Below are 13135 nucleotides of genomic sequence, written 5' to 3' on the forward strand. Positions count from 1 at the left end.
GGAGCCTTCTCTTCTCCAGGCTGAACAACCTCAACTCTCTCAGCCTGTCCTCACACAAGAGGTGCTCCAGCCCTCAGGGCATCTTCATAGCCTCCTCTAGACCCACTCCAAGAAGTCCATGTCCTGTTTATGTTGAGGGCCTCCGAGCTGGGCACAGTACTCCAGATATATTACTACTGTATTTTTGATGCTCAAGCAGATATTCCAATATATCCTCCGCGAGGAAAAGACATTCTTTGCATTCCTGTATGTACCATCCAATATCTAAATACTCCATTAAGAATCATCTTTCATATGATGAAAATGATATGATATAAGATTCATATGCCTTACTTCTGATCTCATCTTAATGAACTTACCTTCTTTTCTAAGCATTCTGCAAACTTCAACTGCTTCAACAGCTTCTTCTGCTTGTTGCTGAAGCGATTGTCCTGTTCTGCACTTGTTCCCTAAAGCACAGGAAATAAGATTTTTACTCTGCATGACATCCAGCCATCTTCAAGTATTAGTTTCCCACATATTTTCACTGAACAGTGCACAGCAACACCAGTCATACCGTTCTGTAAGCAAGTAAGCCTTTACAGGTACCTTTCAATTTTAGCACTACAGTCTTCATCTACTGCTGAAGATTTAGGGGTAAGCAGGCTCCTGAGCTCTACAGTGACACGTTAATCATATAATCTCCCTGGCATACTACTTACAAATTTACAAGTACAATAGCGTCAAACTGCTATGAAAAGGACTTACGCTGGAATTCACAAACTCCTCAGATGGAATAAGTTATTTTTCCTCTGTCCAAGAACAAAAGTGTCATATTTGTCTACAGTGACATCTATAAAACCTTTGGGTAAATTTCTCTGAAGCAAATGAGCCAACATGAAGCCAGCAAGAGTACAAAGAATACTATTTTATTGATCACGCTCTGTTAAAGTTCACCAACTCGTTCCACTTTCTTGAACAGAAACTATAGATTAATTCATTTGGAATTGAAAGGCTTGGAAGTCCAGTTCTGGAAAATTTACTTGCACACAAGTAAACAGAACCACACATGAACAAGAGTATACGCAGAACTGCATCCAAATACCGATGACCTGTTAATGATTCGAAACAAACCCACAGTTCACATGTGAAGTGAAGTTTATTCAGGAAACCAACCTGACTGATGGAAAACACAGGAATTTAATACATGCAATTTCCTGCACACAGAAGGGGTTGAGTACGAGCAATAATACGAGCTGCTAAGGAACCAAAAGGTAATAAATAAGAAAAAGCTCAAATTCTAAGGTAACCTAACTACTTCATTTGATAAGAAAGCACCTTCAATTAGCAAGGTAACGTGATTAAAAAGTCAAAGGAACAAACTATTAACATTCCTATTTGCTGTTCTGGAACACAGGAATCCTAACAACCAATTGTTGCACAGGCGCTTACCAGGATTAAGTCGGTTTAAAACTCTTTACAATATTTGCAGGCTACTGTGTGGCTTACAAATTAGTGACAAATGCAGTACTTGTCAGATCACCCAAGAATTTAATGTCCTATACTTTTTTTTGTAATTCTGTCTTTCACGACCCAGAAGTGAAACGGAAAGGAATGAAGTTTTTCTTAACCTGCTCGTAACACATGGCAATCAGTGATGGGAACCAAACAAGACAGAGCCCAGTATCACAGGAATTTCACGGCAGAAACAAAAGAGTTTGCACCGACAACTTTACAGAAGTGTAAAGAACTGAAAGAATTATTAATAGCAGTTTTCTTGATAAGGTGAGTCCAAAATGCTGCTCTGCTGCATTTCTGTATTTTCCACAATAATTTTGGTTTCTTCTGAACACAGACTAAAACTAAACCAGAACACTGTCTGACAGCCCTGCTTCAGTGCCATGCTGCTTGTTTTTACAAACAATTTCCTTTCACAGGCCAGTTTAAAAGAATATTAGACTTCTAATTCAGTGTTTTCAGTCCCAGTAATTCTGCTGTCAATTACAACTACTTGATTTGTAAATGTTTAAACAATTGCATTAGACAGAATAAGTGTAGATTTAACTTGTAATTCTTTTTCTCAGGCTAGTACGTTAAGACAAAATTAAATTAAGTGAAGGATATGCGTGTCCTCATGTTTTAAAAGCATCCTAGTTGCAGGAATACAAAATAATAGGGCTGAACGAGTGAATGAATCTTGGAAAAATAAATTGGTTTGCAAAACTATCAACAAACCTCCAAAAATTAGGTTCATTCTAATTAACAGGAGAAAAGACTGAAAGGAAATATACCCTAGGCAGGTTACTGTTTAATAGTCTCTGCAGAAAATACAGCACAGAAAGTGGAATAAAAATAAAGTGGAATAAAAAAAAATCTAACACCAATCTAAAAATAAAGCATAACTTCTTTTTGCTTCGCATACATTTAACAACCTGTGTGTCAGTTTAAAAAATTCTCTCTAGAAAAAAAGGGGCAGTTGTGTTTATTTGCTTTGAACATGGACACCAAAACGCATTTCACTGCAAAATCAGGTTCATCTCCCATCTGCCCCCTCAGCCTTTTCTCCCACACTTCCTCGTATTTAAGGGCCGTCAGAGCTCAGCTCGGCAGACGGTCGTGACATAAGCCCACACAGGGCCAGTCCCAACGCGGGGGGACCCCTCTTCCCCCGGCGGGGTTAGAGGCCCGGCCGCCCCGAGGCCTAGCGCAGGAACCGGCGGTCGCAGGCCGCACCGGCCGAGCGCGGCCCTCGGCGGCGCCGAGGGAGGAACATTTGACCCCCACCGCGCACCGAGCAACCGGCGAGCCCGGGCCTGAGGCGACGAATCCCCTCCCGGCCGCTCCCCCCTTCCTCTCCCTGCAGGCCCCCGGCGCCGCGGCCTCGCAGATGGGCCGAGCCGCACCGGCCTTCTTCCCGCCGCCATTTTCTTCACGGCGGCTCCTCACAGGAGCCTGCGCAGGGCGGGGGCGGGGAAGGGAGGGGGGGGGGGGGAGCACGGCGACGCTTCCTCAGGGGACCGCAGCGCCAACGGCTTCTCCCGCGGGCGGCGGGGCCGGCGGCGGCCCGGCTCGGCCCCGCGCCCCTCGCCGGGGCTGCCCGGCCGCTTTCCCCGCCCGCCCGGCTCCCCCTGAGGCCGGCACTTACGCGGAAGAACCCCGCGTCCATCTTGCCTCCTCCGCCTCCTCCTGGTCGCAGCGCGCTGCCGTCCCGGCGTGCACCGCGCGCCCGCGAGCCCCCTCGCACGCTCCTCGCGAAGGGGGCGGAGCCGGGCGCTCCGCAAAGGCTCTCCGACGGCTGCCGATTGGTGGCTGCGGCCGCGGAGGGTCGGTGCGCGCGCGTGAGTCGGCCAATCAGAAAACGCGGCGTTCCGCCGGGGTGAGGGGGCGGATGTAAGGCGTCCTTTCCCGGCGCGCGGGTGGGGTGAATCCTCCTCTCGCGAGATGTTGACCTGGGCGCTCATGGCCAACGGCGCATGCGCGGCGGGTAACGGCCATATTGGCCATGGCGGCGGCGGCGGTGGCCCTTTCCCGCCTCTCTTTCCTCGAGAATTGCTGCCTCACCTTAGCTCGGATTCTTCCTCGGCAGAACAGCCGCCCCTGGGCCCATGCGGCCCCACAGAAGACAGCGGGATTGGCGCTCCACCGGGGCCTGGAGGGGCCGTGACGCCGGCCCAGGCCTCTGCCCGCGCCTCTTGGGCCCCGTAGTGGTCGGCTCGTACGTGAGCACTACAGGGGGGTGCATGCACACCGCTCTGCCCGGTCAGTAAAGGCTGTGGGCTCTGTTTAGTTAATTACCCTGTTGGAGATGGTCACGAGCAGCCCGGCCCTCCGTCCCGCTCAACGGCAAATCTTGTTCAGGCAAAACTGGTGTGTGGCACATTACTGGTTGAAAGACGTGCGAGAGGAAGGGAGAGTAAAGTCACAGTCCACTAGGGTTAATACAAGTTTATCCAAAGTAACAGCCCTGGGTTTTGTTGAAAATAAACTTGTGCGTCCTTTATCTTTAAAAAGGAAATAATAGGTTCCTTTAAATAAAGTTAGATTATACTTGAAGCACAACAGCTGCTTCCTTTATCAGTCATCAGTTACGTGTCACATGTGATAGACACGTCCTTTTTACAGATGTCTTTTTGGAAAATAAATTAACTTACGGCACGCAGGTAAAGACCCAAAGAACATTCTTACATTTTAATCTGCTTAAACTTCCAGTGATCACAAACCTCTGCACTTTGCACACCCAAGCTTGGGGTAGCGTTCAATTCAGCTCCGTAACTGTCCAGGCACCGTGGAGTACAGGGAAGGGGGACTGGGCTGGGTAGTTTCTGAAATTTAGTAAACTTGGCAACTGAACTTTGAATTACTTTATGGTTTTGCCCGTTGAGAAATCCGAGTTGCAACCCGTTAGTTGGGAGGAGGACACTAGGTGGAGCTACGTGCTCTTTGCTGAAGGGAGGTCAGTGACAGATCCAGAAGGGGTGAAAGCTGCCTTGCAGAGTTTTAGGGAAACAGGACCCAGAAGTGAAAAACGGAAATATTTTACTAGTGTACTTGCATCAGTAAAGTGCCAGCTGTGAGAATGAAGGATCCAGCTGCTGAAGCCATAAATTCCACAAGACTTTTAGGAGCAAGAAAAAAAAAAACAACAACTCGTTCTTGCAACACACACTGCAGACCGATTATAGAGTATGCCCTTAAAAAAAAAAAAAAAGCAATATTTCTTTATATGACCTGCAGACCAAATGTTCTCATTGTCACTGCTGAATACAGCCCCGCTGGCATATTTTAAAGAGAGAAATTTAACCAAAGAACAGGGTAAGGAACTAGAAAGGTGGCTTGTATCGCACTGCTCAGCAAAAAGGCACTCTGAGGCACTGTGCGCTGAGGGTTCAACTTTGTATTAATTTGCAGAGCTTCGTGAATAATCTCTAACGAGCTTGTTAGAGCTGTTACATTGCCTGTTCTCTCCAAAGGCTTACATGGGCTGGGATTTCTTTAACAGACCAATTTGCAATATCAGTTTTCAGTTGTTTTGGTTTGTTTGTTTGTTTGTTTTTTGTTTTCTTTTTTTTTTTTTTTAATCAGCAGGTTTACCTGATGGCAAGTCTGCACACAAAGGCAGCTAGAGGTGAGCTTTTTCCAAAAACTAGGGGTCTGAAAGTGGAAGCTGAGTGCCTCGACAGGGCAGGTCAAATCAGCGCTGCAGCTGCTGCTATTACAGGGCAAGGACGGAGTGGGATTGTTCCTGGAAAACTGTTAAATCCACAGCAAATTACACAAGCGTTATAGTGGTAGTGCAGTGGAAATACAGTGAGTTTTGTTTCTTAAGAAGGTGATTTTGCTTGGTCAGCATAAGCTCTGGATTTTGCTGACAGGAGTCAGAACGGATTGTGGGGGCCTCCCAGGTTGTGCCAATATAAGGCAAATTTTACTGGTAAAACAGCACGCTTTGAATTTTTCTGATTGAGCAATGCTAGTGTGGCCAGGACAGTAATTCTCCTGCCAATAATAGTAATTCTACTAATCTAGAATTGCTTAGAGAAATACTGCTTATTCTGCTTCAGTGAAGCAAAGTGAACTTCATTGTTTTGAAATTCTGTAAATGGAAAGTAAACAAAATTTGCTAGAAGTAGGTCTGGCTGGTAACATTAAAAAACAACAGTAAGATGGGGCTGATCTTTCCTAGTGATCTTGATTTTGATACAGTGGAACATGCTCAGAAAACATCCTTAGCTGTCTAGGGGCAGGAACAGGAGGCCAACTCTTTTACATCTTTAGAAAAAAATTAAATTGGGACCTGCAGTCCCTTCTGAATTATTACATCAATCATTGCTGCCACAAAAAATAAGTTAGAGAACTAGGACAAGTAAAATATTTACAACGAGATTTAGAAACTTCACAAACAGCTGTCTTAATATTTAGTTTGGAATTAAAACTGTGCTCCAGTTTTATACAAAAAAAAAAATTTGCAAAGTTATTGAATAGAGTTTCTACACAAAAATACCAGTCAGTAAAAATTACCTGTTCAAGAGATGCATTCACATCTTGGAAAAAATATATCAACTTATTCCCCCAGTCCTTCACCACTTTCCTCTGAGAATGGTCAGCTTTGTTTTGGCACCGCATGACTTAAGGATGTAACTATTGGTGACGTGTGACAGTGTTGGGGGGCACAGCAAGTGAACCCATGCAGGACAAAAAGCTTTGAAGCTGGAGGCTCTCTGCGATCAATTCAGTTAGACAAGAGTAACATATCTCTCTCCAGCTCCCCAAAAGACGTTAAAATAACCCTATAACAGTTTTACTGAGGGCAACAACCAGGCTGGAGCCCTCTAAAGGCCACAGCAGCCTAGAGCTCACCGCTGGCAGCGTCTCAATGCAAGACACACACCATACAATAAATCCCGACTGCAACTGCTACAGCACCGCTGGCTTGGCTTCGTCCAGCCATTCCAGTGAGTGGCTCCATAAAATTTAAGATGTGTCTGTCAAAGTGGAGCTGTTTCTCAGAGCCTGACGTACTTCTAATTAAGACAAGGTTTAGCTCCTCAACTCCGCTGAGGACAGGCTGAGAGAGTTGGGGGCGTTCAGCCTGGAGAAGAGAAGGCTCCGGGGAGACCTTAGAGCCCCTTCCAGTGCCTAAAGGGGCTCCAGGAGAGCTGGGGAGGGACTTTTTACAAGGGCATGGAGTGATAAGATGAGGGCATGGAGTGAGAAGACATTCTTTACTTTGAGGGCGGTGAGCCCCTGGTGCAGGGTGCCCCGAGAAGCTGTGGCTGCCCCATCCCTGGAGGTGTTGAAGGCCAGGTTGGATGGGGCTTGGAGCAACCTGGGCTGGTGGGAGGTCTCCCTGCCCAGGGCAGGGAGTGGGACTGGATGAGCTTTAAGGTCCCTTCCAACCCAAACCATTCTATGGTTCTGTGATTCTTCCTAATCCTTCCCATCTGCCCTGTCAGGAGTGCTTCAGAGCTGCTCTGATACACACACTCGAGACAATCGGCCACTGACTGTCTGACAATGCTGCAGTGTGTTCCCACTCAGTGGGCTGTGAGTGTCCTTGGGAATTTCTTTGTTGCAGTACTGTACACCCACAATCATCACACTTGCAAAACAACATCACTTTCGGTTACTTTCTAGAATAAAAAAAATGCTAAAAATAGTTCCAGCCTAGTCTGCATTAGAGAACAAAGCGTTTCAGGATGTGAGTTGTGCATAGTAGCTGCATAAAGCCTCTCTTGTTTATACTGCCTTTCCATGCTTACTTTTTCTATTAGAGAACTTCTCAGATTTTGTGTAAGACAAAACATTCTAAGGTAACTCCAGTAATGAACCTAAAGCAATTCTTGGCATGAGAGTGAAAACCCTTAGACGTTGAGTTCACCTGGCAATGGATAGGTTACCAAGTTCATAGAAATATAGTAAAAATACTTGAAAATAAAAAGTAACTTTTTTATCTCAAACCATACGTACGTGGCATTAAAAACACAAAGGATGAATACAGATAAATACAATTTTGATACTTCCTCTACTATCCATCATGTATATAAAATAGACTACAAACCTGTTTCACATAAATCATAACAAACCCAGGTTCAACCTGAGCTGTAGCTTGCGTGTCCCAATTTTCCTTCCAGTCATTGCAGAACAGAAAAAGCTCAAACTCTCCAAGTAAGCAAAAGCTCCACAAAACGAGTGTGCGTCTTTTCTTCCAAAGAATGGGCTTGGTTTATTTGGTGTCTCCATACCCAGAGCTCTGTAAGAAGGCTCACTGTGTTTCTGATGATTTGTATGCCTCCACCGGTTGATTTCAGTCATACAAAAAGTGTCCAGACCTTATTTTTCCTCCCAAAGAGGGAAAGCAGGATTATTTGCAATCTATAGACCAAATAACAGCTCATTGCTATTCCAATTGCAGCGTTGCTGTGCTGAGGAGTCCCAGGTCCACGTAAATAAGAATTCCATCCCTCTTCCCTCGTGGGGAGGCCGGACTTTCCCAGTTACCTGTTCTGCATGTGGATGTCCACAGGAATGAAAGTCACGGTAGGATGCTGAGAGGGGCTGTTGCTGTTCTGCCCCGAAGCAGGTGGCATTGCTGTTTTGGTGGGTTTGGGTTCCAGCTCCCGCTTCACTCTCATGCGCCTGTAAAAGGAAAAATGAAATTGTCACCCGGGCTGGCACGTGTTGTGGTCTCGCCCACGGTAAGTATTGGGAAGGCTCCTGCGGAAGCAGGTTACATTGAAGCGCTACTGAATCACAGAATCACAGAATCACAGAATCACAGAATTATCAGAGTTGGAAGGGGCCTCTAGAGATCATCTAGTCCAACTCCCCTGCTAAAGCAGGATTGCCCAGAGCACATTACTCAGGACTGCATCCAGGCGGGTCTTGAAAATCTCCAGGGAAGGGGACTCCACAACCTCCCTGGGCAGCCTGTGCCAGTGCTCTGTCACCCTCACCGTAAAGAACTGTTTCCGTGTATTCGAACGGAACTTCCTGTGTTCTAACTTGTGCCCATTGCCCCTCGTCCTGTCACTTGGAACCAATGAAAAGAGCCTGGCTCCATCCTTCTTCAACCCACCCTTAAGATACTTGTATGCCATAATAAGGTCTCCCCTCAGCCTTCTCTTCTCCAGGCTAAAGAGTCCCAGCTCTCTCAGCCTTTCCTCATAAGGGAGGTGCTCCAAGCCCTTAATCATCTTAGTTGCCCTTCGCTGGACTCGCTCCAGCAGTTCCCTGTCCCTCTTGAACTGGGGAGCCCAAAACTGGACACAGTATTCCAGTTGTGGCCTCACCAGTGCCGAGTAGAGGGGGAGAATGACCTCCCTCGACCTACTGGCCACACTCTTCCCTATGCAGCCCAGGATTCCATTGGCCTTTTTGGCGACAAGGGCACATTGCTGGGCCATGGATAATTTACTGTCTACCACAACCCCCAGATCCTTCTCCTCCAAGCTATCTCCCAGCAGGTCAGCCCCTAACCTGTACTGGTGCCTAGCATTCTTCCTCCCCAGGTGCAGGACCTTGCACTTGGTTTTGTTGAACCTCATTAGGTTCTTCTCTGCCCAGCTCTCCAGCCTGTCCAGGTCACGCTGGATGGCAGCACGGCCCTCTGGGGTGTCAGCCACCCCACCCAGTTTGGTATCATCAGCAAACTTGCTGAGGATACACTCTGTCCCCTCATCCAGGTCATTAATGAATATATTAAACAAAATAGGACCAAGTATTGACCCCTGGGGGACAATATTGAAATTTCAATACAAAGCAGGATTTCATCCCAAAGAAACTAAACAGCGAGCCAGTGCTTCTCGAGCGTAAAAGTCTAACCCACCGCCCTGAAAAATGAGAAGTCGAGCTCCTCTCTGGCACCCTGATGCACACAGCAGACCTTTCCTATGTCAACAGGAATCCCTAAAAAGTGCTTCCGTCAAGCATCCTCCACCCAGAACCTCTGTCTGCTGCCGAGCAATTCAGGCGCAGGACGCTGAGATTCGGGACACTTCAATCAAGCACATTATAGCTTGGTTTCTCCTGGGAATTTTCAGCAGCAAATGCTGAAACGGTGTGTTAGATGAGAGCACACCTAACACTGATTTTGGTTCATCCTGTCTCGCCTTAGTGAAGTGCGGAACTTGGCCACATACCTGTTATATGTTTTCAATATGAGCAGTACTGCTGTAAAAATAATAATCACTCCTACTACGATGGCAGCGACTATTGCTCCAGAACCTAACAGGGAAGCAGAAAGGGAGAAAAACTCTTATTTACAAAGCTGTCATTGCACTGTTCGAAGTTTGCTGAGTTCAAGGTCCATTTAAAAAAAAAAAAAAAAAAAAAGCCACCACCCGACTTCTTTTCTTACTTCTTACTTTGGTAGAGACTTTGTTCTTGAGACTTTGTGGTCACATTTACTGAGAACTGAGTATTATTGATCAGTGGTGCGGCTGTCGTCATCTTGATTCGGCTACAGAATAAAAGAAGAAGAGTGAGTTCATAAAATATTAACCAAAATTTGACAGCACAATTCAGTGATAATTAGGCAACAACCCATTAAAGATTCAGAGCTCGCTAAGTGCAGGCTCGCTGAACTGGGGGTCTTAATATTTTCATAGCAGTGAAAATCTGGCCCTGCTGAAGTCAATGGGAATTTGGCTGCAATCTAGTCTTGAGCCATTTGCCTTACAATATACACTGCTCGGTATTAATAGGATAAAGTACGATATAATGCATTGTTACCTAAACATTATTGCTGTTACACAAGTTTTGGATAAATATATATTTTAAATGCTTTAGGATTTTAGATTATCATTTCAGGTTGAGATTTGGAACACTAACTAAGTGTGAAGAGTAATATGCCTTTAAGGAAGGAAAAAAGCACAGAAAGGTTTAAAAGCTTCTTTATAGAATAGAATTTAAAGTAGCTTCATTCATCTAACATGGAAAAAAAAAAAACAAAACATTTAACCCCCTAACTTGAAGCTCCAAAAGTTACATGACACACAATGGCTATCCCGTGACAGAAAAAAAAATAATCTTGCGCTGTGACTACGACAGAAAGCTGAGGTGCGGTGGGACGAGCCCCTCGCTCCCCCGCGTCAGCACACGGCTGCTACTGGGAGAGGACAAGCCTGCAAGTGGATAGCTGAAAATATGCTCCTGTGTTTCGGTAGGGTAAAACCACAGATCTAGAAAGAGCAGCCTGTACGTTTACTGATTTTAAAAGCATTTTCCAAATGTTTTCTAAATGTGACGAGTAACCTTAGCCATTAAAAGACTCCTTCAGTCTGAGAAGGGTGTGAATACCTCTTCAAACAGACTTCTGAAACCGTTTCAGCTCATGGCTTCAGAGAGCTTATACCCTCAAACTACCCATCGAAAATTAAATTATTCTTCAACACCTGATACTGGCATTGAGTTTCTCATTTCAGATGCTGCCCAGTACAACCAGCCAGGACTCTGCCCTGCTCTCTGTCATACCCCACTGGGATATTGTAGATCTGTGGCATGTCCTTGGTAGCTTTAATTTTACACAGTACAAGATATACAATAGCCAGAAAATTATTGAGTGGATAGAAATCAGTCGGTAATAGAGAGAAGTGCACACGTGAAAGGCAGCCTCCCTTCCCCTTCCCCTTCCCCTTCCCCTTCCCCTTCCCCTTCCCCTTCCCCTTCCCCTTCCCCTTCCCCTTCCCCTTCCCCTTCCCCTTCCCCTTCCCCTTCCCCTTCCCCTTCCCCTTCCCCTTCCCCTTCCCCTTCCCCTTCCCCTTCCTCTTCCCCTCAGCGAAGCTTTCCTAAAGGCTTCTGCAAAGCACCATCCATCAAATAAAACACAGGTAGGGGCAGGCTGCAGTTTTGGGAGGTGAAGAGGAGCCAGCTGTGACTGCTCCTGACAGGCGGGGGGTGTTTTGGGGCGGGAGGCAGTAGCTGAGTCAACGCACCATGTGGACTTGGGATGCTCCACTAACGGATGGATCAGGAACGAGAGAGATCAGTAACCGGCAGAAAGGGAAATGGTCAGCGTCTGCCGGGGTATGAAGGATCACAGTTGTAGGGCTGATTCATCAAATACTTCAATCTCTTAAATTAAAAAGGTTGGGGTGTTTTTTCTTTTAAAAAAAAAAAAAAAACAAAAAAAAAACCCAAACTGTCTCGAGTCTGTAACTGGGTTGTTCTCCTCTAACTGAATGATTCCTTTGTTTAGTCAAGGCCAAGTTAATTCAGCAACATGATCACCAACTGTAGTCGTAGATCTTTCCACGCTGAAAGAAATATTTTGTGTTTAGAGGTTGCCCGGCCTTATCGTATCGCACAGCGAAAGCATTTACCCACGCCTTGGAGGAACCCGGGAGAGGCACCCAAGCTCGGGGAGCAGCGCCGTCCCCATCTGTCTCCCCACCCGTCCACTTGGAAGGGCGTTGATGAAGGTCGTACCGCTGACAGGCAGAGGTGAAGAACCTCTCCGTCACGCTGCAGGCTGGGCAGAGCTGAGCGAGTATTTTGACTATGGATGTAATTCAGGAAAAGCCACGTCCAACTTTCGCCTTGGTGCTCCCGAGTAGGAGAGCACAAATTCCAGATTTACAGAAGCGTTTTTCTCTTCCTCTGGCTACTAAAATGAAAATCCCAAATAAATAAGGCTGAATATTTAGATATGAAGCCGTGTAATATTCATACTTACTAACTTCCATCTGGTTCAAACCACCTTGGCAACGGTGAGCTGTTTGTGCATGAGTCACCTATAACCAAAGAATTTTTATTGTTGTCAGTGAAACCACCTGTTTACAAAAAGGATGGATTTACCCGACAGGGTGTAACGATCTAAGATACATTTTGAAAAATGCACCCAAATCTTTTTTTTTTTTTTTTTCTGCATTCTATAGCAAGTAAAGAGGTGCGAGATCCGTGTCTCAGGCCAGGGTGGGAGGTACCGGTCCTTAGTTCTGCCGCTTCACCTCCAGCAAGTCCCAGCTCCGTTCCTCCCCTATGAATCAGCGGGGTTGCGCCTGACCAAGCCTGTGCTGCCAAGCTCCAGGACCCGGCAAAAGCCACAGGAACCTGCCCATTTCAGGGTGTCGCAGGCTGGATCCCACTCTGTTTAGAAAAACATCTGGAAAATCAAGAGGGCTCAATAAAAGCCATATAGCAGGGGAGAAGAAATGGACTTTGATACGGCAATCGCAGGACATTCTTTCTTTATGACACATCATGCACTGTGCATACACACCTGCCCGGGGCTGTGACAGCCACGAATTCACCCGTAGTTCTCGAGGCTGGGGCTGGGGGCACACACTGCCGCTTATTTTTGCATCCATCCCCCCCCCCCCCTTATGGAGCTGGAAATATTTCCATAAAGTGAAGCTTTTGGGCACGTTTCCATTTAAAACACCTTTGCAGATAGAGCGTAGAGGTTGTTTTTGGCAAGCGGTGGCAATGCCCCCATTTATGCAGCCTCCCGGCCTCCCCCCTGCCCCGCCGAAATTTCCAGCTGAATGGCCGCGCTCATCTACAGCGAGGTGGGGCTGAGAGCTCACCCGTCGGGCGGCTCCTGCGGCACTTGGCCGTGGCAGGAGAGGGGTGACAGGGAACAGAAGGCTTTGGTTGAGTTTTTTCAGGAGATCTGGACGCGGAGAGCCAACCCCCTGCCGGGGCAGGCAGGTGCTGG

The 13135-nt window shown here is 46.6% G+C and overlaps 2 protein-coding genes across 7 annotated transcripts in view; both read right to left on the minus strand.

Annotated features, from left to right (window-relative positions):
- Window positions 1-3185, minus strand: part of SRRM1 (serine and arginine repetitive matrix 1) — a 20059-nt gene extending 16874 nt beyond the window's left edge. For all 6 annotated transcript variants that reach the window (XM_082494023.1, XM_082494025.1, XM_082494024.1 and 3 more), the window contains exons 1-2: window positions 3125-3185; window positions 360-449 (exon numbers count right to left, since the gene is read on the minus strand). In XM_082494023.1, the coding sequence (XP_082350149.1) occupies window positions 360-449; window positions 3125-3145 (111 nt within the window). In that variant the 5' untranslated portion in view covers window positions 3146-3185. The remainder of the gene's footprint in view (window positions 1-359; window positions 450-3124) is intronic.
- A 4788-nt stretch (window positions 3186-7973) lies between these two features.
- Window positions 7974-9927, minus strand: NCMAP (non-compact myelin associated protein; the record flags this gene model as incomplete). The annotated part of the gene is made up of 3 exons (XM_082494054.1): window positions 7974-8115; window positions 9618-9702; window positions 9843-9927. 3 exons carry the CDS (start codon window positions 9925-9927, stop codon window positions 7974-7976), a joined length of 312 nt encoding a protein of 103 aa, XP_082350180.1.
- Window positions 9928-13135: the final 3208 nt, after the last annotated feature.

Source organism: Vanellus vanellus (genome assembly GCF_965231255.1).
Source record: "Vanellus vanellus genome assembly, chromosome: 22".
Classification (NCBI taxonomy): Eukaryota; Metazoa; Chordata; class Aves; order Charadriiformes; family Charadriidae; genus Vanellus; species Vanellus vanellus.